Here is a 27,261-nt window from a genome sequence, read left to right as displayed (position 1 = left end):
GTTTGTAGGTTTATGTGTTTATAGATCAAGTAAAGTAATTGTATAAAGATATTAGTGGTGCTTAAATCTCTTTTTCTTTCTAGTTTTCTTTGGCTGAATATATAACCTATCATCTCAAGTCTCAACAGTTATGAGTTTTGTTGTATATTTAGATTTTTTTTCTTTTTCTTTTTGGTTACTGCTTTGCATCTCTCGAATACTTTATTGAGTTTATTCCCTACTTCCAAAATGATTGAATGTCATGGGTGATCCTCCACTCTTGTCTTGATTGTGTTCACCTTGTAAATTAAGTGATCGACGAAAATGTACCCAAGTGATAGTATTTGTTGTAATCGATCTCGGTAAAATTTTAGATTTTACTAGTTTATGGTAGGCCTTAAGAATATAATTTTAGAAATTCTAAATGGTGAGAAATTTTACTAGCTTTAAGGGTGAGATCTCAAATAAGTTTAATTTTAGAACCCAAAAAAATGTGGGAATTAATGTATTTTGAGATTTTTAAACATCCATATATTAGTCCATCAAATACCCATAAATTTATTAATTCGTGAAAGTTTTGAATTCTCACCTTAAATATCTTTCAATCAAACATAGAGCTAACAAAAGGAGTAATTTTTAAACATGGCTCTAAAATAATTACTCAACCAAAAGAGGATCTAATATTTTGAAAAATTCAAACAGCCAAAGAATCTCACCTTGAATTGCCAATTTCCCCAGGTTAGAGTGATTTTAGGAGCTATGGAAAATAAATGAGAGAAAAAGAAAGAAATAAGAGTTTAAATAATTCAAAAAATTTTGGGTTGAAAAGTATGAAATTTTATTATATTTGGGCTTAACTCTTTAGTTTTGAGTTTAAAAAAAAAAAAAAAAACTAAAATAGACATTGAAAATTAGAAATATGAGTCTATCCTGGTCCAATTCATTCCATTCGGTCCTATTTGGTCCATTCTGTCCACTAGATTTCTATTCCGTCCAATTCAATACATTCAGTCTTATTCAGTCCACTTCAATTCCATTCGGTCCATTCAGTCCACATTAGTCCTATTCTGTCTACTTTAGTCCATTTAGTCCACTTCGGTCCTATTTGGTTCACTCTATCTACATTGGCTCTATTTGGTCCTATTCAGTCCATATTGGTCGGATTCAATCCATTATGTCCACTTTGATCCACTTTAGTCCTAATGTCGCGGAAGTCTGAAAAAAGTACACACAATACTCTTTTGATAGAACAAAAACTAAACTATTAATTTCTGGTAGTAAACCTCGAATTCACGAGAAGTTTCTTTGAATCCATAAGGAGAAGAAAACTGGAATCCACTAGAGAAATAATTTGACAAAAAGTCTATGTTTATTGATAATAGTCTGATTTGCCTCTAATGTCCACAAAACATATAAATACTAAGAAAAACGTCTACAACTCTAATTCGCCTTAATTACACGATTAGGTGACAAAATACCAAAATTTACTAAAAATGGAAAAATTGAGTTAAATGCAAAATCATAAACTACTAACCTTAAGAGTCATCCCAAAATAAGCGAAACCTTATTCTAACTTTTGAGTAAAAAGTTATTAAGGAAACAAATCTTACTATAAACAGCAAAATCACAGTTTTAGGGCCTAAATGAAGGAATTCGTCATTTTCAAGAGATACCTCGAGGCAAAGCTATGACTATTGCTCAGAAAGCCATTTCTCTTCAGCCTACCAAATTTTATGTAATTCCAACTCCAAGGCCCATGATTTCTACTAGTGCCTTTTTGCCTTGCGTGTTGATTTCAAGTGCACATAAGAGTCCATGAAGGTCATGGCGGTCTATTCTACATCAAGTCCTATTCAAGCCATTCAGTCCACTTTGGTCCATTTTGCCCACTTTGGTTCTATTCAGCCCACATTGGTCCTATTTAATCTAGTTTGTCCATTTTTGTTCTATTCAGTCCAATTTGGTCCTGTTCGGTCCATTCTGTCCACTTCAGTCTTATTCAATCCATTCGTTCTTATTTGGTCCACCTTGTTCCCATTTGGTCCTATTTTGTCCATTTGGTCCACTTTGTTTCATTTGGTCCAATTCGATCCATTCGAATCTCTTTGGTTCATTTTGGTCCATTTCGATCTATTTTGTGCCCTTACATAATGAGAAAAGACATGTTTGAGTTGAAAGCACTAATTCTAAATCCAAAATTATTAAAACACACACACACACACACATATATATATATCTAAAACTCATGATATCTAAAATTTTAAACATAGCATTAATTTTTGCTACACTTTTATTGAGCTACATTAATGTAGCATTTCAATCTACTTCGATACAACTAAATTTAAGTGAAAGACTTCTAAACATAAAGGTTATGAATATACAAACGTCGTTACTTTTAAATGAACTGCATGAGGTTGATTATATATTTAAGCAAAATAAATAAATAAATACATATATGTATGTATGTGTGTATAATTTTTATTTAAATAAATTATTCAAATTATTCATTCTCTTAAAAGAAATTATCTTGATAATCAAAATTCATATCCAACGTATACTGAATATTTATAATTTATTCTCTAAATTTTATTATTATATATATATATATATATATAGAGAGAGAGAGAGAGAGAGAGAGAGAGAGAGAGAGAGATGCAAGAGAGAACAAAAAATCAAGAGAAATAGAATAAGCACTTTTTCAAGAGAGAATAATAAGAAGTTTAGGGCAAGATCAACTATCGGTAGCCATATAGACGACCAATGATTAGAGTGAGAATCTCAATAGCTAGCAGTGAGGGGCTGGGGATTAAAGGCTAGGGCTAATGAGTTTTGTGTGAGGTATAAAATATTTTGCCTAAAATAGAGGCATAAATCATTTTGCACCAAAATACCCCAAATTTTATAGTCAACATGAAAACATTTCTGGTTGACCAACATTATCAGTCACACCAAACACTTGAAATTGAGAAAAATATTTAAAAAAAAAAATATTACTAGTCACACCAAACACAGCCTAACTATCAATTATACCAGTGTAATGCTACACAATAATTTTTGCAACATTTTTAATAGAAGTTGAATCATTAAGTTTTACCGATTCTCATTTAGATTTATTGTTAACGTCACGTTTTGACCTACAAAGAACAACTTCTCAACAATTGTGAACTTTTTTTTTCTTACTCTAGACTTATTGATTGACTCACTATATGATAATAATTTGTTGATGGACCCATTCTTTAAGGGATTGTTCCTCACTCGCACCTTATTGTACATCATTCATACATTTCATCATTTTCATGTTTGAAATATGGAATCAATAAAAGATGTAAATATTGAACTTGAAAATATGAACATTGTGAATACAAAATCATATCATATACTATATGGATGATAAGTGGTTTACAGTTAGCTCAATTAATAAAGTTTCTGATGGTTGAATAAGAGATTTGGGATTTAATCACCACCTGCACCAAACAAATTTTCTGATGGTTGAATAAGAAATCTAAGATTTAATCCTTACTTACACCAAAAACAAGTATATACTATATAATAAAAAAGTGGCTACACTAAATTAATTGCAACATTTTTTTTAGATTTTTTTATTATATATATATAAATATATATTTATATTTATATATTTATATTTGTTTGTTCTTATCTTCTTTTCATATAAATTCTAAGTTGATAAAAAAATTTATTTGATTACAATCCAAATTCTCCATCTAATTGTTTTATTATTAATTTATTTTTTACTAGTTATTTTTACTTAAATTATATTACTACACGGACATAAGAAACAAAAAATAGATAGAATATTTTTGGGTAAAATACTATATTGGTCCCTAAACTTTAACAAAAACTTGTTTTTCATCCCTAAACTTTAAAAAAAAAAAAAAAAAAATTTATCCCTAAACTTTGTAAAGAGTTTTTTCAATAGTTTAGAAACAAAAATAAGGATGAAAAAATAATTTTTTTTCAATAGTTTAGGGATGAAAAACAAAATTTTAGTAAAGTTTAAAGACAAAAATTAAATAAAAAATAAAAAAATTCAATAGTTTAGGATCGAAAGATGATTTTTTCAATAATTTAAGGACAGAAAATTAACTTCTTAAAGTTTAGAAATAAAAACATACTTTTGGTAAAGTTTAGGGACCAAAATAGTATAATACCAAATATTTTGTATTTATATTTTTTAATATTTTTTTAAAAAAATAAATATAATATTTTTTATTCTTATCTTCTTCTCCTATAATTTCTAAGTTGATTACTACAAAATAAGGAAATAAGTATTTGAGTTTAACATAAACACCTTCTTCTTTTTTCACACCAACTTCTATACACAACTTAAAATTCTATATATACATATTCGGTTTTTTCTTATGGATTCTTCCCTTCTTCTCCTACATACCGTATCCAACGTACCGTAAAACATTTTAGTGTATTCTTTCTTCCCTTCTCAACAGGTATGTATTTGCCTTCTTATTCTTCTTTATCAATTATTTTCTTCTACTTCTTTATCAAATTGAATAGGTTTTGTGCATGGGTTGCCTTTGTTTAAGCTATTTTTCTTTTTACTTCAAAAAGATAAATAAAACTCCTCATACACGTACTTAAATTTGTGAATTCAGCATTAAAAATTGAAAACAGCACTGATTTGAAGCATTTTTTATATGCTTTGGATGCTTGATGTGGGTACAGTGGTTTCCTTTAAAGACAAAAGGAATGGAATTCCCATGTTCTTATAAGTTCATTATAACCGCAAAACTCCTGTTATATTGCAAACAATTTTAGACTGTTATTTTCTGCAACCGAATTAAAACTTTCAGGTAATAGGTTCATTATGTAATAATAAATCTTTTAGCTGTTTTTTCAATAAAAATTATATATAAATAAATAAATAAATAAAATTTGATATAAAAAATAGCTTTTATGTCTATCCAATTTTTTTTTTTTTTTTTTACAAGATAGAATTCTACTCTAGCCTAATCTAAGTGTATATGTGTGTGAAACTTCCTCCTGGAGACTTGAACCCTGCCCCTTGCCCCCCACACCCCACAAGCACTTATACTTGTGGAGTGACCATATACAGTTATTAAGTTAGCCACTTAGCTTAATTTTGAGATAATAAATTTGATGGCAGTTTATCAGTCTACAAGTCTCTTGGCACTTTTTCATGTAAGATTCTAGCTCTCTACTTTAACTTACTTTCAAATCTTTTTAATGTTTAGAAATTTCGATTACTTTTAATTATAAATCTAGTATTCTGTTTAATTCTGCATTCAATTATTTTTGGATGATTTTTTTTTATTGAATTGAGGATTTTTTTTTATAACAATTGTATTTGGATAGGAAACTTTGAGGTGATAAATTTGATGGCAATTCGTTTGTCTACAAGGACCTGGCACTTTCTACATTAATTCAATTTTCATGTGAGGCTCTCTACGCTAACTTACGACCAAATCTTTTTAATATTTAGAATTTGGATTATTTTTTATTATTAAATCTAGGTTTTTGCTTAATTCTACATTCAATTGTTTTGGATTATTTTAATCTTTGAAATGGGGGCTTTTTTGGCATGTGCATATATATATATATTGTTGTGGTGATTTATGCTTTCAAGTTTAATTATAATATTTCATGATGTATATTGGATAGGTTTTAATTAGTGAATTTGAGGTTGTTTATGTAAATATGTTATGGTGATTTCTTGGGGATTTAAGCACAATTATTTGTGTAATTTTAATCATAATTCGAGCAATACTTGGGTGTTCCTTTTCATATTTTACATTTATTATACACATTCTTTGTTTTCTTTTGGATGATCTGTAATGGGGTTTCTACGATTTTGATTTGCAATATTGTTATGGACTTGTACTGTTCTTCAATTATTCATATATTGGTTTAAATGCATGATTTTGACCCCAACTAATTGATCATTAATTTCTTACATAAACAGAAGTTACAAAGAGCTCCCATGGACCGTGTTGGCTGGGTGAAGCTCTTAGATAGAGAAATGAAGAATGCCTCCAATGAAGATGATGCTATAGCTCGTGGTTCAAGAGTGTTTGATGCTTCCGAGTCATCCATACATGCAATTGCAAACACTGGGATTAACCAGGTTGTTTATTTTTCTATCATATTTCTTTCCCTTATCGTTCTTTCCTTTTCTTCTTTGGTGGATGGGAGAAATGGGGAGAGAAGTGAAGGGGTGCTAGGGCAGCATTGACTGTTGAGTGTGTGGGGAGGATTTAAATTTAGGTTTAGGAGAAATTACAATTTATTTTCTTTTGGCTTAGTCATTTCACAATTTTATTACACAAATTTTCAATTGTTATATTAACACCTTAAAATTTGAACTAAAACGAAATCGTTAAAATTCCATCCATCCAACATAACCCTAACAATTTCATTTCAATTCAAACCTTAGGGGTTAAAACGTAGTAATTACTAACGTTTGTGAGATTGAATTGTGAGTGGGCCAAAAGGGGGTAAATTACTTGTCCACAAAATGGAAAATTAGTTCATTTGAATGGAATCCTAACAATTTCATTTTAATCCAAACTTTAGGAGTTCAAATGTAGCAACAGAAAGTGTGTATTAAATTTTTATAAAGTCAAACTAGGAAGTAAATTGGATTTTATCCTTCAATTTAATAAGGGGTAGCTTGTTTCCTTTTTTTTTAATTTCTTCCACTGTTTTAAAATTCTCACAGCTGATGGAACAAGGAGAAAAACTCTTACAGGAATATATAATTCTCAAGCAAACAATGGCTATCCAACAACAAGAATGTCAGAAAGAGCGTGAAGAACGAAAATTGGAGCATGAAACACTACTACAGGAATATATGATTCTCAAGCAACTGGTGACTCAGTACCAACTTGGGCTGAGAACATTAAAGGTTTAGCTCACAGACTCCATAATTTGAAAGAAAATGTTCATAAAAATTGTGCACTTAAGCTTCCTTACAGTCATTGCATGATTTCAATTAACCATAAGTCTAATGATTATTGTTTGATTTTATGATGCGGTACCAGAAGAAGAATGTTATACTGGAAAGAAAATATCTACACATGAAGAACTTTGCAATGCATCTATACCAGAATCAGAAAAGCAACTCCATCCCAAGCCGCTTCTCTCAGTCCCTGCACCCTGATATCTTCCATTAATTCTTGGATATGTTAACTTGGTCTAATGGGTGGTTAGTATGTGAAAAAACCAAGTTTTACTTCTCTTATATTCAAATGATAGCTAGACAATGATGAAAGACGCATTTAGTTTCATTAGGATACATCATTAAGTATTACTTCTCTTTACCATTTGTGTCCTCAATTTCAATATTGAAATTGATGCACATAGTAAGTGTTTGTAGGTTTATGTGCTCAGGGTCGGTTTGGTTGGAGAGGTAGAAAAGTGAGAAGATAAAAAATGGTGGAATTATAGAAAAGTGAGAAGATAGAAAAAATTTAGTTTTCTCTCATATATATTTGGTTAAAAAGATGGAAAAGTAGAGAGATGAAAAACTTTTTTGTTTGGTTGAGAAGAGAAATAAAATGATAGAAATAGAATTGGTAAAAATTTACTATTATGTCCCTTTTAGAAAAAACAAAAGTAACTCATTATATTTTTATTAAAAATTTGTGTATGAATGAATATTTCATTAACAAAAAAAAGCAAAAAAAAAAAAAAAAAAACACACACACACACAAGTTCAAGAATCAAAATTGTATTCTTCAAAAAAAAAAAAAAAAAAAAAAAAAAAAAAAAGAAAAAAGAGGCTTGAACGTGGCCAAGTGAAGAGCCAAGAGGAAAGACAAAATGTTCAATCAAGGAGCTTGTGAACGTTGGTGGTTCAAATTTTTATTCAAAATGTTTGGCCACTTTTTTCGAGGATTCTGGCCTTTTGCCCTTTTTGCGAAACATATTTGGCATAATGCCCCTGTTTCGAAACTATATAGGGGCGTGCCCCTGTTTTAAAACTCGATCTCCGTAAAGGCGAGTTACTTAAGTAACTCGATTATGAAGAAACCGAGTTGTAGCCAGGTTCTTGCCACGCTGGTGTTCCAGCTTGGCTTTTGGGCAATAAAATATTCCCGCGTTACTGTTTGGAACTCGTCAATGGGGAAAACGAGTTATATGCGGAATATGAACCAGTTTTTGAATGTAACGTCTCTAAAACTGTTTGTCTTCCTTCCTCTGCAGTCTACAGTCTCTCTCCCTTCCTCAGTCCGATCAGTAGCCACCGCCAGTCTGTTCAGTAGCCACCGTCAATAGCCACCGTCAGATTCTCCTATTTCTACCCGCACCCAAACCAAACCGTTCAGTAGACCTTTTCCGAAGTTAAATCGAAACCCATACCCATACCCACACTTCTTCAATCTCAGCACGGCCGAAGCTCAACCCAATCTGTCTTCGGAGTTAAAGGATTGCAAACGTATTAAGGTAATTTGTAAATGCTGAGTTCAAATTTTAATTTTTTCCCTTTGCATGTAATCTGATTTGAGTGTCGCTTCCTAAGTTTTTCGCTGTTAGATTGTTGTCTATCTATATTCATAATTATTGTTGCTGTTTTAGCTTTGTTGGGTTTGGTTTTGAAGTGGGTTTGGTTTTGAAGTGTTTTATGACGCACATCTAGGGCAGAAATTCATGTAAAATACAGTTAGCATGACAACGGTGTTCATTGTTAGGGGAAATTGGTTTGTAATTCATATAGTTTGAAAGTGTATCAAATCAATCTCTATTTTTTCCAGAAATTATGTCACAAGTTATGTCATGATTTTGAATTAGGGAAAATTTCTTTTTAATTCAATGCTGAATGATGTTGAATTGGGAAGCTATTGGTTTTACAAGCTTCAAAGTTACTGGTTTTTACAAGCTTCCACTCTGTTTAGTTTTTATTATAATAGATATAATGTGTGTATAATGGATATGCACGCATATATGTACACACAGACCATGGACATCCTAAAACCTTTGCTGCCATTTACTCTGCTTAGGGCTCTAACTGTGCCATATTGTTTTTATTCAACATCTAAGTTTTGGTTTGTAATTTTTTTTTTTCATGTCATTATCCTTGTAATATCATACGGGAACATATAAACTTACTTACCACATCAGTTGAAAGTCACTTACATTTTGTGTACAGATGCATATTTGATTGTCTTAAGAGACTAGAATTGTCTTAGAAGTTGTTAAAGTACTTTTTTTTTTTATTTGGTTATTAGTATTCCTAGCCTTTGTAAGAAAGGATTTAGAAGTAGCCTATATAATGAACATTCCAACTTTTTTCAATCGCAATTGCTATATCTTACCTAAATGTGAGTGCTTAGGAAAGCCTAGGCCTAGGTGTGATTGGCCAATGTTTTATCTTTGTTTATTTGATGTTCTTTTTATTGTTTAAATACCAAACAGCCATCAACACAATCAATATGTTATCAAGAATCTAGTTTAGTGTTGAAATTCCTAAAAAGGCTACATCAAATTTGGTATTAAAGCCCGTTTAAGCTCCTGTCTTGTGTCAGATTAGCAGCTTCTGTGGGTTATGTTTGGTGACTAAGTACATCGAATTATTATTATTATCATCTATTACATTTGGGGTTGAAAAGGGAACTTAGTGGCCTTAGTGGCCTTTTAGGGTCACCCAATCCTTTCATAATAGATTGGGTTAGGTTAGGGAGCATTGAGATTTGTGGTGGCTTTTGGGAATGGAAATAGTACATCCTCTAGGGTGCTTCTGACGGACCTAGGGCTTTGTTTATTTATTTATTTTTTTGGTGGTTTGGCCTACTATACTTATTTCCCTAGGGTATTGATTTCTGTGTGTCGGAATTAATTTTTGACTCTATAAAGTGTAGGGTTTTGAATGGGGTTTGATATGTAATTTAATTAATGGAAAAGAATGGAATATGAATTGCCACTAGGCTTTTGATGCAGATGGAAAATTGCAATAAAGAAACAAAAGTAGGAATTAAATTGAGATTTTGAGAGAGAGAGAGGTCATGTAGGTTTTCGCTAAGTTTAAATGAAATCAGTTTATCATTTTTTACCTGCTGTTCTTTGTTGCTACATATGAAAATTTAAACTGAAAATTTCATACCTTCTACAATACAGACTCTTCCAAACCACACACACCAACCACTCTTTCACAGAAAAACCATATGGTTCCTAAAGCAAGGACTCGCCGAAGTAGAGTGGGGCCCAACTGAGACCATCACCGGCGAGGTGTAAAAACACACATTTGTTCAAGATAATACTCCCTTCCAACATGCATTCTGTGAAACTGGTACTGTATTACATTGTTTTGTTTGTATGTTGCAATGTTTTCAATGGATTAGCTAAGTGTATATGAAATCGTAATTCATTCTTTCCCTGTTGTTCTTTGTTGCTACATATGATTCTTGTGCTTTGGTTGGAAAATGTCCTCTGCTTAGATATGTTGATGTTTCCAATATTCTCTCTGTGTAAATTGGAATGTTACCCACATAACACTCATCACCCAACTTAGATTTATTGCACATTACTTGTAGGAAAATTTAATAGATCCAATACATACAGACTCATCCAAACCACACATACTAACCACACATATGATTCAATAATACAAATAATTCATATATATGACACCATCAATTGCTGTATCATATACCCGAATCCGTGTATCTTAGTTCTGCTACTGTCCTACTTTATATAAATACATTACATACAGACTCATCCAAACCAGGCCAACCACTCATTCTGTCTTCCTCTTTATGTAGAAGAAAGTTTTTTGTTACTTTCGTAACAAACTTTAGTCTGGCTTCATGTTTTATGGGCAAATCAGCTAAGGGATATGTTTCTATCATCTTCATATAAATCTATTATTTCTAGCTGATGATCTTCCAATTTACAGTTGTTATTGAGTGGATATTGAATCTCAGTGGTAGTCTTATCAAATATAAGAACATGGAAGCTTGATTTTCCGTCACATCTGAAAACTAGAAAATAAACATAACAGATAGAATGGTATTCAACGAAATCCTGCCAACCATTACAAAACCAAATGTTGTTATCAACTTTCTTCAATCCCACTTGCCAAATACCACTATAGGGAACAGTGAGTGTAGCTACCATGGATAGCTCAGCACTGTTGAACCCTGACCACAAGTACCCATCCACACTCACGTGAAAATATAGAGCATCCCTTCAAAGTTTATGCATTAATTTTGGGGGTAAGCTGTCCACCATTTCTACTTATACACTTTGCAGTGCTGCATGTGCTGCTCAACAGTGCGTCACACTGTTGAACCCTGTCCAGTCATATCACTTACACGCACATGCACACACAGATATGCATCCTTTCGCAATGCACCGTTTTCAAGGATGCAGAGCATTCCTGAAAAGTTTATGATACATTTAACACAGCTCGACACTGTCTCGTCAAGTCATGTCAGACAAGGCACAGGAATGCTGAATAGTCTTCACGTGAACACTATCCAGTCATATCACCTACACGCTCGTCAATACACAAATATGCAGATTTTTACAATGCACTGTTTTCAATGATGCAGAGCATCATTGAAAAGTTTATGAAACATTTAATGCAACTCGACACTGTCTCATCAAGTCATGTCAGATGAAGCATAGGAATGCTGAATAGTCTTCACGTGAATAAACACACAACCTCCTTTGCAGTACACATCACCTGCCTTCTACTGTAGCATTAGCTATAGCCATGTCAAACAGTTGCCTCAGCGAACCACGTGCACCAACAGGTGCCACTGTATAGCCAAGTCATGTTCGCAGTTAGTATGTGCTCCTCAACACCTCACTAAACAATACAATGTCCAGACATATCATCTTTATTCACGTGAATACTTACCCTTACATATAATCACATCCACGTGGATATTTACCCTTGCAAAACTCCTATATAAAGTCCTAGTCCCATTTACATCTACCCTTGCAAAACTCCTATATAAAGTCCCACTCCCATTTACATCTACCCTTGCAAAACATCTACAGATACCGATCATAAGTCACATTTTCCAATGTCAATGCGCAATTGGATGCTACCTCGTTTTCCAGATAACTATAGGAGGGAGAGAGATTCCGACGAGAGGGAATACTATGCCAGACTGCGGCGGGAGTGGGACTTTCGTGTGAACGAGTCCAACGCTCTGCACGATGATCTCGTGCGAATCGGAGCGCCTCTTGTTGATCGTGTCTCACTCACACTATCACGACAAAATATGCATCAATATGAGCGTGCAGTGACAAAAATAAAAAAAGAGAATAATCTCATGATACTCCGTAGGTCCAGGTATCACATGCTACAGCTAGCGGAAGAGCTGGCCGCTGCCACGAACCGGCAACTCACTCCGACGGAATGTAACAATGTCCTTAACTATGAGGACTACCTGTCAAAGTGAATGCCTATGTGGTATGTGTGTTATGTCTAGGTTAAGTCAATAATGTTAGTAGCATTAGTGTTCAATATGCAATGCATGCATATTGGTGACATCGTGTAAGTTACTTTAAGTTTTCTGTATTATGTTGTAGGTGCTTATTGTTATGTTCTAGGTGCTTATTGAAAAACATCATGTGTGGGAATATTTGACTTTTATGCGTTCTGTGGGAATAAACTAGATTACGAATAATGTGCATGGTCCTCACAATCAATAATAAGGTTTACATAGTACAAATGCAACAACAGTGACCCACATACATTTAAAACATAGTTAACAAAAATAGTTAAATAACAAAGTCTAATTACACCACGACACGATTAGTCTTCATCTGACATCTCCACATCTGACTGATAAATGGGATCAGCAAGAAGTGATTGCATGAATTGTGCGTGCTCGTACCACCCTCCCTCCACTGACTCTCGAATCTCGACTTGGGTCCGATATCGATTAAGACGTATCTTCATTCGATTATTTTCTTCTCTTATGCGGTTCAATGCTTTACGAAGTTCGTCAATCGTGTCTCTAGGCATCTGCGATGCGAGTCGCCGAGGCACTGGCAACTTAAAACCAGTCAACTCATCATAAAACATTTGTTGTTCACGAAATAACCAATCCCATTCCTGTCTCATGGTATTGTGAACATAAGCACTATTTCGCAGATTTGGATTGATTGGATAGCTAAACTCATCTTCCAATACCCAGCAACGACCCATAGCAGTGAACACATCGTGAGGCCTATAGAGTTGTGGGTTGCCAGAACCAGACATTGACACTGAATACAATAACATCAACTGATCAAGTTAACACTGTGCATCAATTGTTGGTAAATAATGTAATGCTGCATAAGATGCTACATGACAGTGGCGGAGGTAGGATTTCAATTCAGGGGGGGCAAGCTTAGAAGTCAATATTAACAAAAAAAAATATATATATATATATATTAAAAAACATTATAAAAACAACTATAAGTGTCATACAAAAACTATGTAAACTATATTTAGACATTTAAGTTAATACTATAAAATAAATTGTGGAAATAAATAAATTTTAAAATTATTTAAAATATAGCAATTTACTTGCAAAGTTGTATACACATCTCACTATCTTTTCTTGATTGTTTTTGAAACTATAGGAAAAGTTCGACTTTCTTTTTATTTTACAAACTAATTAAAATTCTAGTTCATAGCATAAACCCACAATTTAAAACTGAAATGTCAACAAATTGAGGACCAAAAAACAAAAAAAAAATTGTGTACAATATAGGACTATCGATTGACATAAGAAAGACACTACAATGCATTATTATTATGCTAGGTGTGTGTTATTGTGCTTAACGGAAATTCTTCTAATTAAAAGCTAACAGCTAACAAGTTAAAAGCTCTTGGTGTGTGTTATTCTGCCTAACGGAAATTCTTCTAATTATTTTTGCTTCTGTCACGAAACTTTTGGGTTGTTTCCTATTTTTTTTCTTTACACAGTGTCATTGACTTAGGTAAGCTTGTCATTTTCCCTCTATTTCAGCAGGGCCAGGAAGCTTTTTTCCTGATTTCTGTTTATTTTCTGCATCAAGCAGGGTAAAGCATTCTAAATATTCCCTAATAGTAGTACATATGGAATATTTTTGGACAACTCAAGGGGGGCACTTGCCCCCTCTCCTCCCCCTCCCCCCTGGCTCCGTCTCCGGTACATGACAAAGACATTCATCAATTTGTGTACTATTACATGCTAAAAATTAAATACTAACACTCAAATTTTACCATAAGCATTACACACATAACACGCAATATAACTCAATGTACACACATAACATTTATCACCATTTCTATAGCTTATTGTACGTTTCTTGTAACATCAAACAACTAATATACCTCTAAAATACCATTCAAGAAAATACCAAAGCATAAGTAATACAAATTATTAAATGAAAATTATACTCTAACAAAAAACATACATTATGATTGATAAATTTTTATAATATCTACAACTATACCAAGACAATAATAAAATCCTCAATGTATTTCAAAGAAGAGAATGAGTTAGGTAAACCTGAGATGATGGAGAGATAACACCAACTTCTGACCGAAAATTCTTAGAATGAGGAGAATATCTAAAAATGATGAGGAGAATTGCTTGAGAAGTAGATATAGCAGAATAACTCGATTATAAGAGAACCGAGTAATATTAATAACTCAATTTCCTATTAATCGGGTTCAGCTTCACGTGTGAAAAACTGATGTGAAATGGCGTCAAAATAGCATAAAACTCGGTTATATGAGAACCGAGTAACACCAATAACTCGATTATCAGTTATTCGGGTTTTATGTACTCGTTTTCCCCATTGACGAGTTATAAACAGTTACGCTGGAATATTTTATTGCCCAAAAGCCAAGCTGGCACACCAGCGTGGCAAGAACCTGGCTACAACTCGGTTTCTTCATAATCGAGTTACTTAAGTAACTCGGCTTTACGGAGATCGAGTTTTAAAACAGGGGCACGCCCCTATATAGTTTCGAAACAGGGGCATTATGCCAAATATGTTTCGCAGAAAGGGCATAAGGCCAGAATCCTCCACTTTTTTCTTTCACATTCAATAGCGTTTTTCACGCCTGCTTTCTCTCCATTTCAGAGAGACAAGTTTTGAGCGGACCTATGTGGAAACTGCATGGCCCCATTCAAAAAATTTCTTTCCCCCCTCCTTACCAAATAACACACAAACTCATTTTCTCTTCTATTTTCTTCAAAGAAGTCAATCTTGTACCAGAGGCTATACCGGTTTGACTAGTGGAACGATATATTTTGATACCGATCAATACCGGTGTACCATTTCGAGTTTACTATAATTTTTTATATTTATAAATATTTTTTTTTGTGAAAAATATGTGTGTGTGTGTGTGTGTGTGTGTGTGTGTGTGTATTATAATAAATATAAAAGTTTACCATAAAACATTACCTCAATTCAGAACAAATTATTCATGGTTTTAGACTTTAACATAAATTAAAAGAAAAATAAAAAAACAATATAAAAAATAAAAAGCTTTGAAATTAGCTTTGAAATTAAAAAATAAAAAACTTAATTGTTCATTGCATACTAAGAAAACAAATAATACTAATAAGTTAATGCAAATAAGTTACCATTCTGCCCTTACAAAAATTCAAAAAATACAAAACTTTAAAAAAAAAATAAAAATAAAAAGTTTTTTTATGTACCAACTGATACGCATACCGGTCAGTAATGCCCGAAATCAACCGGTATGGCCTGTACATGGCCGGTATTTAAACCGGTACGAAACGTTGATATTTCGATATTAGTAAACATACCGATATTGTACATACCGGCTGGTACCAATACGGTATCGACCACCTTGATTTTATCTACATTATTTTTCATCCACCCTATTCCACCTCTAACCAAACATACCCTAAAAGTGTAAGATTCATCACCAACTTTAGTTTGGACGGTGAAATATTTTTCATGTGTTATGTGTTTGCATATTAGGGACAATAGCTTAGGCTAGGTTAAGAGAAGTTCAAAATGCATATGCGTCACCTTTCTTGACTTTTCTTTTGCCATGTTTTCTACATTTCAACTAGTGTAGTTTTATTTTCATTTTCTTTTAGGTGAAAGCATTTAATGTTTTGTTTTCTTGTCTCCTTTATAAGTTTTGTATATAGCTTCTACGGTTATGCATGTAAGACATCCAATAGAAACATTATATTCGAAGACAAAAGTTAGATATAGTATTTAAGTGTTGTTCCTTAGGAATCATATGACTTTTCTCATGTGACAGAAGCGTGCTTTTAGTTAAGTACAGTCACATGATTGAATTTTAATAGGGAAACCTAAGAAATATCACCTAAATATTATACCTAAATTTTGCCCTATATCCAATAAAAAATAGTGATAGCAGATAAGTGTAAGGAATTAAGCCATGAATGAAATAGTAAAAAGTGGTGTGTGTAGTAAAGTGTGTGTAATGTATTATGGATCAATAAAAGCTTCTATTTTATTGATAACTCTTTTGAGTATCTACTTGAGTGTGGTGAGATTTTTTTTTTTTTTTGAGAAGGAAACGTGCTGCTGCTTTATTAATTAAGGAATATGAAAATTAGATGAAAGAAAAGATACAATGTCATGTTGAACATGCTCCATCCAAACAAAATAAGGAAATGAATATCTTGCTCTCTGGGCTAAGGCATGAGCGACTGCATTGCCTTGTTGACCAACATGAGAGAAGGAAATACACTGAAAAGAGTTTTTTATAGCAGAAATATCTTTTATTAGGTGACCCCCTTGAGCTCTCTCCCAGCTGCCATACTGAAGTGCCCTGATCACTGTCTCAACATCCCCTTCAATCACTGATTTCGTAGTACCAGTATCAAGGGAGAATAACACTGCTCGCTTGGCTGCTAGTAACTCCAGGATTTCCACAGTAGGCGGCTTCTTGATCTTCTCGGACAAAGCAGCCCTCACTTCGCCATTGGAGTTTCGAATGACCACGCCTATGCCAGCCTCATTGGACTCTCCAAACATGGCTCCATCAAAATTTACCTTCCAGTAATCTGGTACAGGTGGACACCTCCTCCTCTGAATATCATGACGTGAGCAAGGAGGGATCTTTATCAGATTATGGAAGTCACGGATGTAGTCTCTTGCGAAGTCAGTGATCTTTTCCAAGGGTAGGGCCGTTTCATTCAGACGAGTCTTGTTCCTGTGGTACCAGACCGACCAAGCCGTTGCTGCAAACAAAGCCACTGAATGGGGTTTGCTTTGGATCAACTGCAGAAGCTCGGAAAAAGAGTTTAGTGAATTCCCAGACCTGACCGCCCAGCCAAAATCCTTTTCCCAGACCGCTTTTAACTTGTCACAGCTCCACAAAGAATGTAAAACGTCCTCCATGCCATCTGAGCAACGTTGACAAACTGCCTCTTGAAGAATTTTTCGTTTCATCAAGTTATCTTTTGTTGGTAAAGAGTTTGAGCACGCTTTCCATATGAAGTGCTTAATCTTTCCCGAAACTTTAATCTTCCAAATGCTATTCTAGAAGCTCTTCTCAACATCAGAAACTTGGTGCCGATTCAGCTCTTCATTTTGCCATTCACACAGAAGCTTATACCCAGATTTTACAGAGTAGTTTCCAGATTTTTCCTTGGGCCAGATCAGAATATCAGGTTGTGGGGTCGAGCATAAAGGCAGAGACTTTATAAGCTTTGCATCCGGCGGATAAAAATGGCGATCAATGAAGTGAACGTTCCACCATCCCGAAACCGGATTTATCAGCACAGCCACTGTTGCTTCCGGGGCTAGATCAGATTGAGGTGTTGTGATTCTACCTACATCAGTTGGTAGCCAAGCATCATGAAAGATCTTAATGGTCTGCCCATCACCCACCTGCCATCTTGCTCCTCTTCCAATTAAGTGCCTAGACCTTAGAATGCTCTTCCAAGCATATGAACCCGTGGATGATTTTGCTGCAAAGATTGAGCAGTTTGGGAAGTATTTTGTTTTGAACACCCTATAGAATAAAGAGTCCATGTCATGAATGAGTCTCCACACATGCTTTGCTAGCATTGCTTCGTTGAACTTACACAAGTCTTTGAACCCTAAACCTCCTTCCACTTTTGGTTTGCACATCACCTCTCACTTCTTCCAGTGATTTTTCTCCTTTCTCCCCTTTGGCCCCATCAAAACTCACGAATGAGCATCTCAATGTCTTGGCAAAGACCGACAGGTAGACGAAAACAACTCATAGCAAAAATATTTGACAAAATACTTTTCTATTGAGTGTCAAATTTATTTTGACAAAGTTTCCACAACGGCAAAGCTCTACAAAGAGTTCAAATACATCTTAGGTATAGACCTTGATAAAGGGATCAATGGTGCTTAAGGGAAATCAATACCATTCAGATATCAGCCATATATACTAGGGAAATATACCATACTAGTTATTAAACTAGTATCAATACTCCTCTAAAATGTATTAGATTGTGCTGGCTATACCAGAGATGTTTCGGCCAGTATTGGCATTACAATTTAAAATACACTAGTTGCAGACCCACGCGATGTGTGTGAATAGATAATTATATTTTAGTTATGATATAATATATAATTTGTTCTTTAAATTTTATGGAAAATAATTTGTTCTCCCAAAAACTTAAAAAATTTCTAAAATTTTTTTTCATTTATTTATCCCAAAAAATATATCATCATTTTATTATTTGAATTTATTTGATTGATATTATTCATTTTTTAGGCAGTCCATATTTTGATAAATTATGTTATCGTGCGTTATATTTTCCTAATTTTTTTTTTCCTGTACAACTAAACTATTTGAGTTTCAAATATATTGTTCAAAATTTTCATTCTCTTAAAAAAAATTATTATATTTATAATTTTTCTTATCATAGGAGTAGTTTCGAACTATTGATTGAGTTTTGTTTACTAATATATATACATGAAATTGGAACTGCATATTTCTTAGACATTCCTAAGTGACTATACCATATTATAAATTTAATATTTAAAATAATATGTAGGAAAAAAGTAGAGTTTATGTCTAATATTGAACACTTCACCTATCAAAATGAAACAAAATAATCAGTATAACATAAAGAGAACATGATCTTTTTTCTTTTCTTTTTTTCTTTTCTTTTTTGATTACATACACTTTTATTTATTAAGATTTTATTGCCTTTAACTGGATCTTCATATCACATTTTTGTTACTACACTTTGTTGAGCCTTCTCATTTGTTACATCATTGGCCACATAATTATTCTTTTAGTATTTATTTTTTACATTTAATTTTTTGAAAATATTAAATATATAAATATATTGGCTTTACAAATTCATCTTAGGCAGTTTTAATTTTACATATTCATTTACTTTAATTTTGATGTTATAACTAAATAACGAATCAATGAAAAATAAAAATAAAAATATTGTCTATACATATTCATCTTGGGCGGTTTAATTTTAATAGTTGATAGACACATTCAAATACTTAGCCAACATTGTATTTTGATATAAATTCAAAATCTCACTTCCAAAATAACAAAGTATTATGTCCCAAAAAAAAAAAAAAAATCAAACAAAAGCTAAAAGAGGGAGAGAGAAGACTTGTAACGGAAAACTTAAAAAAATCAAACACACTACCAAATCGTATTAACCCAAAATAGTATTATATAAAAAATACAATGATTCATCAACATAAAGTAAAGTTGAAAAAAAGAATATATATATATATATATATATATATAGAGAGAGAGAGAGAGAGAGAGAGAGAGAGAGAGTAATCACTTTTTTCGGGAGAGAAATAGAAAATAAAATGAGAAAAAGAAACATTGAATTAAAAATAAGTCATAAGTCAAACACCAAATTATCCAAACCATGATATATAATAAAATAACATTATATTCTCGTAAACTATATTTATATGCAATAAAATAACATTTAATAATTATAAAAAAGATAATAACTTAAAAACACAAAACCAAATTGCAACCCAAAGTAAAATTCTAAAGAACACATAAATACATCAATTTAAAGTAGAGATACAAAAAATAAAAAACTCACACCAAAATAAAACATGAGAGAGAGAGAGAGAGAGAGTAATAACCTTTTTCATGTGAGAAAATATGTATAAAATGGGATAGAAAATGTCATATTTATAGTAATAGAATAGGGATAAGAAGAGTCAAAATAAAAGAAAGAGGAAAAAATAGATCAAGAGTGACATTAAGGTTAAGAGTAACAGAGAGATAAAAAGGTAAGAGAGAAGTTATGGTTGGAAGTAGTGGAGAGAAATGATAAATAGGTAGATGATGTGGCCACTGATATAGCTCAACAAGAGCGTAGCAATAATAAATGTTACGCTTTAGCTTTTATATATATATATATATATATATATATAGATGTATAGAAATATATAAGTAGCAGTAATCCCAAAACGGTACATCGGTATTAACCGGAATTGAAATATTTTGTTCCCTTGGCCAAACCAAAATGGCCTCTAGTACGAAATTGACTCTTTGGCTTAAATATCTCTCTTTCTGGTTTTCTTTGGCTGAATACTTGGTGGTGGTATTACTTCAATATATGCTACAAACACAATAAACTTTACAATTTATTTCACAATATATAAGGTCGCTCATGACATTACTTTTATTGTCATCACCAGTAGGAAGATGACATTTGTACTTGTCCAACGAATTAAATGGATCATGTACATTACATATGACAGGGTATATGTCCAAGTAAGTCATGTACATTGCATATGACAGGATATATGTCATCTTCCTATTAGTGGATGGAGCTAAACCTTTTCATATTTTTCCTATCAAAACATTGGAAAGATCGATTATATTTCCTTCCTAATTTTCTATCCTTCTTATTAATATATAGGTTGAAAATTTATTTTCTTTTTCCTTTTTTTTCACGATTTCAATCTAAGGTTTTTTTTTTTTTTATTCCACTTAAAACTATTTTCCAACCATAAACTATTTTCAAGTGAAAACATTTTCAAAAATATATATATTTTTTCAAGTTTTTAGTTGCATTCTAATAAATGTTCTAGAAAACGTATCTTCTAATACTTTCTCACATTTTCTCAAATTTTAATTATATATAATAAACAAATTCCAACCCAAAAATCCAAAATAAAAAACGAGAGAGAGAGAGAGAGAGAGAGAGAGAGAGAGAGAGAGAGAGAGAGAGAGAGAGAGAGAGAGAAGTTTTTAGGGAGTTCTGTGACTATAGATAAGATCGGTGACCAATGGTTTAAGCTAACATCAGATGCTAATAGTGGAGGGTGGAGGCAAAGGCTACTGTGTTTTATGAGAGGCATAAAATGTTTTGCCCGAAAATAAAGGCAAAAATCATTTTACACCAAAATGCCCTAAATTTTATAGCCAACCTAAAATGTTTCCTTTTTTTTTTTTTTTGAGGGAAAAAAATATTTCCATGTTGACCACCTAAAATTGGGGGAAATTATTTTCAGATGGTCAACATGGAAATATTTTGGATGAAACAAACACAACCTTTCAGCAAAAAACAACCACCTACTACCCAGTACCCATCATACCTGAGTAATGCTACACAAAATAATTTTCACAATAACTTTATTGACCCACTAATCCATATGATAATATTCCATTAATGGACCCATTCTGTTAAGGGCATTGATTCTCTCATAGTCTCATTCGCACACACAGACACTGTATTGTACATCGTCCCATACACATCATCTATTTCATTTTTTTTTTTTTTTTTTGAGAAATACATCTATTTCATATTTTAAATACAGACATTAATTAAAAAAATATTTTTATTATACGTGAAATTATGAACATTGTATACTAATTAAGCGAAGACTAAAGAAAAATTACCATATTTAATAAATGTTAACATGGCTCAAATTATCGGTCGCTGGTCACTTTGACCGAAGCTGACAAAAAAGCCAAAACCCAAAAGTAGCGGGAAGTAACTAACTTAACTAATTTACTAGGTCGGTTTATAAGAGCCATATCTTCTCGTAGACTCACTCTTCTTCACTATTCAAACGAAGAGCTCTCAAAATTGAAAATTCTCAATTCTCAAACAAGAATCGCTGTTAGCTCTCACTTCAAGATCGCTAATAATACTTCTCTCTCAAGGGTACTCTTATTTTCTCTATTCTTTTCCTTTCATGTCTCTTTGAGTTCCCAATACAATACATAGTATTTGCTTTCATGTTGGTTCATTTTGTTGATTCTCTTCTAGTTATGGCATTTTGATATTTGCAAGTTGAAGTTGCCAACAATAAAGAATGCAATTCTTTTTGCACTATATTTTGGTCTTGACCTTTATTTTTCTTGTTTAATTTTATACTTAGGAAAATAAAAAGAAACTAGTTGTGTGGGATACTTGGCTTTAATTACTGGGTTCCACATGAGAAATTAGAGATTAAAAATTAAAAGTCTTTTCTTTTTACTATCCAACTTTTTCTTGGTAAACAAACAGAGCATAAAGAAAGCTCCTTTTTGTATTTTACATTTATGCTACACTTTCTTTTTGTTTTCTTTAAGATAATCTCTTATGGGGTTTCTACGATTTTGATTTCCTTGAATGTTTTGGGCTTGAATTTTTCTTTTTTATTGGCAATTTTACTCATTTATTGCTTAAAGAAGCTTTTGAGCCCAACTTGATATCTTCTTATATAAACAGAAGTTACAGAACAATCCCATGGACAGCATTGATCATTGGGCTGAGCTCTTTGTTAGAGAAATGTTGAGGGCCTCCACTGTAGAAGATGGTAAAGCTCGTGCTTCAAGATTGCTTGAGAATTTCAAGAAATCCATCTGGGAACTTTCAACTGCAGGGATTAACGAGGTTGTTTATCTTGTTATCATTCTGTTGCTGTTAAATTTAGAGAAAATTACAATTTATCTTTTGTAGTTTGGCCATTTCATATAATTTTCTCCATAAACTTTCTATGCTTAAATTTGACCCCTTAAAATTTGGAATAAAATGTAATCAATGTAATAGCTTGTTTCTTTATTTTAGAAAAATAAGATGCTGATGCAAAAATCTCCATTAAGAGGCTTAATATGACCCCATGTATAGAGTTTTTTTCCTAATATGTTAATTATTATATATTCTTTTTACCTATTAGAAGTCTAATTGTCACTTTAAAAAACAAGAAAAGGCTATTTGTGAATAGATATTTAGTGAAACCTGTCGTTGATAACTCTTGATAGAAGGATTTTATGAAAAGAAAACATTCGTTAATTACAGTGGGGTCCCTAATCTATAGGAAGAACTTGTGTCCATCGAAGGGTTTACAATGTGTAAGAACTCTTTAACTTATTTATTGCGTTTCTCTACAAGATTATTTGAACAACATTAGCAGGAGGTAATCTTTAATTTTTTTCCACTGTTTTTAAATTCTCACAGGTGTTTGAACATGGAGATGCACTCTTTCATGAAAATACAAAGCTCAAGCAAGCAGTGGCTATCCAACATGAACTTCAGAAAGAGTACGAAAAACAAAAATTGGAGTTGCAACAACTGGTGTCCCAGTACCAAATTGGGCTGAGAAATTTACAGGTTTAGCTCACAGACCCCATAATTTCTTGACTCTGTATATGATCATATGTTTTGTCAGAATTTCAGCTTGTTTTCTATGGCATCCGCAGAGTTTTTCATGGCTATATGATGTTTGGAATTAGAAAGAAAATGTTCAGAAAATTGTGAACTTAATATTCCTACATTGGTCATTTTTTTTAGATCATTGCTTTCTCTACAGTCATTGCATGATTTTAATTAACTATATGTCTACTTTAACAATAAATAAAATAAAATAAAATAAAAACAAATTTGATTTTCTCTAGTCTGATGATTATTGTTTGATTGTATGATGTGGTACCAGGCAAAGAATTTTGCATTGACAAGACAAAATCAGCAAATGAAGAATTTTTTAACGTCAAGCCATCTACAACAGACTCAGCAAAGCAACTCCATCCCAAGGCGCTTCCCTACACCCTGATGTCTTCTATTGATTCTTGGATGTGTTAATTTGGCCTAATGGTTTTTAGTATGTTAGCATGTAAGCGCTTTCAACTACTTGAAAAAGGTAGTGCAATATATTTATCTGTAGGCACTACAATTGGTGTCTGCTGTCCCAATTGCTTTGCAGGGGATTTCCTCTCTTATATTCAAATGGTAGGCAGTGATGAAAGATGTATTCAGTTTCATTTGAATACATCATTAAGGATTACTTCTCCTTACTGTTTGTGTCCTCAATTTCAATATTGAAATTGATACACATAGTAGGTGTTTGTAGGTTTATGTGCTAAGAGATCAAATACATCAATTGTGGCTCTATACCTTGATAAAGAGATTAGTGTGCCTAATAGCCCTCTTTCTGAATTTCTTTGGCTGAATACTTGGCATCATTGCTATAACAAGCATTATCTGCCAATCAGTCTGTAGAAACAGATCAACCTTTGTGATTTTATTAATAGTTAAGTCCTTGTAATCAAAGATACTACTTGTGAGTTGTGTAAAGATTTTTCAAGTTTTCGATAATCCTTGATAAAATGCTAACCAACATGTGTCAATTGACATTCTCAATTAGATCTTAGGTTGATACTCCCATATAAGCACTATAATTTACAGTTGAGAAACACCATTGCTTATTTCTCTAGATCTCTATTTCAAGATTCATTTGCTTTTCTGCATTTTGGTAGTACTGAGGTAAAAAAAAAAAAAAAAAAGAACTCAATTTGTAAATCCTCGGAAGGATATATTTCTACTCCTCTGGACTTTGTCAAATTGAAATTTAGTTGAAACTGTTAACCTCATGAATCATGGTCATGAGGTGAAAGTTTGAATAAATTATATTGTATTACATTGTGCCTGGTATCTTGCAGAATCGTACTCTTTCTTGTAATATGCTTTCTTCATAATGTTGTGCATCAAATGTTTATAAATCACATGTAAATAGCTCAAAAGTGTCAAATTTGAAACTCTATACACGATTTTATAGAGTTTCTTCAGGCATTGTATATAAGAAATTTTCATATGGAATTTCCACAAGTTCATCTAAAACCTGGTTTAGTAGTACATCAAGAACTTGTTGCTCGAACTCCATGCAGACCTCTTCAAATTCTTCACATCCATGGAAATTCGTTGCTTTCCAATTTGACTCTTTAGTATCATTTTCTGTCAACCTAAAAAGCTTCCCCAACACTTCCCTGTAATACTGTGCTTCTGAAATATCCATTGATTCGCAATCCTTGCTCTTGATTGATCCGACTCTAGGATCATCAGTATAAGAAACTTTTGCTGTAGATTTTCTCTCTAAATTCAACTCCATGGGCCTTGAAACTTCTGTAATAAATATCACCAAAGAACATGAAGTTAGAAGATATCATTACACGGTATGTACTACAAATTTTAGTACACATTAAAACTTAAAAGACTTACAAATGATGTATTTTCAATCACAAAAAGTAATTTTGATATTCATTTATTATATATTGTTGAAATGGCACCAGCTACATTTATTTATTATGAGGTCAGTTTGTAAGTTAGGAGTAGTTTTAGCATTTTCCTAACAGGATGTTGTTGAAATTGCATATAACAAGATATTTTCTTCTAAAATGATAGCCTTATTCAGAAAACAAACCTGATATATGACTTCCTTGTTGTATTATACAATCACTGACTTCAAGAACAGATACTGGACTTGAATTTTGAGAGTCAGAGTCAGGCTCTACTTTCACAGCTAAATGCTGAACTTTTCTTCTCCTTGTGAACTTGGGTTCAACCAACAGTTTCTTCTGATTTATTGGCTTCGATGGGCTTTTCGCCTTCAAACTTGCAACATTATTTCTATACTCTTTCTTCTTGGGAGCTGGAACAAGGCTCAAACGCTTAGCTCCATTGCTGCTACTACCATTACCAGCTTTTGAAGATAGGTTGAACTTGGTTGAGACTCTCCTAGGCTCATCCCTTAACTTAGAGATCTTGTTGCTTACTTGACTCGCCCTCATATTCTCTTTGCTCTTGCTTCTCTGTTCCTTCCTCTGCTTCATATCTCCAAAACCCATCTCAGATTTCCTCACTTTGGTCCTCATTGATCCCTTGGTTTCACTTTCATCCACCTCATTCAGGCACACAACCAAGAAATCATGGCTCTTTTGATGTGACAAAGTTGGAACCTCACGAAATGACACCGAGGTCCTAACTCTGCGATGCTGAGCTTGGGTTAAATCAAACTCCAGCATATAATCCGCAAAATTCACTGACTTGCTTCGCAAAACTGAGTCTTGGGGTCCTTTTCTTGGAACCCAATTGGTCTCTGGCAATGAGTCTAAGCCCATTAGTCTTGCCACGACTCCTAGGTTACCTGGAGCTTGGATTGCAGCCTCAGCTTTTGGATTTTCTTTCTGAATCTCCTCAGACTTGCTTGTCTTTGAGTCACTAGTAACATAATCGGCTGGGTGAGTAGGGAGACTTTTAAGGCATGAAATCCTGCGTACCATGTTGGAGAAACACCCAGAATTTGCATTGTGTGAATGAGTCATTGTTCAATGAGGGAGAGAGGGATAGGCTAACTTTGGTAGCCAAAGGTTGGCATGCAATATATAACTAGAATAATGGTAGAGATGGATTCAAAGTTTGTCAGCGAAACAATTAGGACTTTACGAGGACCAGGAAGTAACTCGGAGGTAACCAGTTCCTCCATTGCCAAAAGCATAGAATAATAGCAACATTACAAGAGACAAATTTCATTACTTTTTTCTTATCATCTTTTTGACTTTATATAGTATATAATTAATGCAATATCATTTTTACATCTTAATTATGTATCAATCATAATCTAACACTTTTATAGTCGTAAAAAAATTATTATGAAAATTTATTTCATGGTTAGACTTATTAGAATAATAGAATAGACATAAGAGTAAAACTTTTATCAAACACGTGTTTAAAGTACTCATAATGCAAAAAATGTATTTTGCAACATGTTTCAAACAATATATTTTAAAATGTAAAAAAAAAAAAAAAAATGTATTGTATGTTTAATATGTGTATTTTTTTTTTTAATTACAGTGGTAACTTTTTGACATTAAAATTATTTTTTTAATATTTATTAGAGGAGAGAGAAGGTTTTTATTCAGCGTGAGAGAGGGAGAGAGAGTTGTAGTTGATGTTAGGTCTAATCAAGTGGGTTCTACACTTTTCTAAATATTTACAAAAATGTTATTAAACAATGTTACTTGAAAACTAAAATCTAGTATGAAAAGTTTTCTAAATATAGTATTTAAAAACCCTATATTAAGAATCACAACTCAAA

At 32.7% G+C, this 27,261-nt stretch overlaps 3 protein-coding genes across 3 annotated transcripts; 2 read left to right on the top strand and 1 right to left on the bottom strand.

Annotated features, from left to right (window-relative positions):
• Positions 1-5,377: 5,377 nt before the first annotated feature.
• On the top strand, positions 5,378-7,186 carry LOC115952808. The gene is made up of 4 exons (XM_031070094.1): positions 5,378-5,408; positions 5,936-6,097; positions 6,692-6,877; positions 7,014-7,186. The coding sequence occupies exons 2-4, from the start codon at positions 5,954-5,956 to the stop codon at positions 7,143-7,145; spliced, it is 462 nt and encodes a 153-aa protein (XP_030925954.1). The 5' UTR covers positions 5,378-5,408; positions 5,936-5,953; the 3' UTR covers positions 7,146-7,186.
• Positions 7,187-21,853: 14,667 nt separating this feature from the next.
• LOC115954268 lies at positions 21,854-24,517 on the top strand. The gene is made up of 4 exons (XM_031072179.1): positions 21,854-22,073; positions 22,623-22,787; positions 23,352-23,504; positions 23,827-24,517. The coding sequence occupies exons 2-4, from the start codon at positions 22,641-22,643 to the stop codon at positions 23,941-23,943; spliced, it is 417 nt and encodes a 138-aa protein (XP_030928039.1). The 5' UTR covers positions 21,854-22,073; positions 22,623-22,640; the 3' UTR covers positions 23,944-24,517.
• Positions 24,518-24,823: 306 nt separating this feature from the next.
• On the bottom strand, positions 24,824-26,682 carry LOC115954267. Its single transcript, XM_031072178.1, has 2 exons — positions 25,588-26,682; positions 24,824-25,289 (listed from the first exon to the last, which is right to left on the bottom strand). The coding sequence occupies exons 1-2, from the start codon at positions 26,486-26,488 to the stop codon at positions 24,940-24,942; spliced, it is 1,251 nt and encodes a 416-aa protein (XP_030928038.1). The 5' UTR covers positions 26,489-26,682; the 3' UTR covers positions 24,824-24,939.
• Between the last annotated feature and the right edge of the window lie 579 nt (positions 26,683-27,261).

Source organism: Quercus lobata, chromosome 7 (assembly GCF_001633185.2).
Source record: "Quercus lobata isolate SW786 chromosome 7, ValleyOak3.0 Primary Assembly, whole genome shotgun sequence".
Lineage (NCBI taxonomy): Eukaryota > Viridiplantae > Streptophyta > Magnoliopsida > Fagales > Fagaceae > Quercus > Quercus lobata.
Note: the sequence above shows the minus strand (reverse complement) of the source record. Positions and strands in the feature narration are given on the sequence as shown.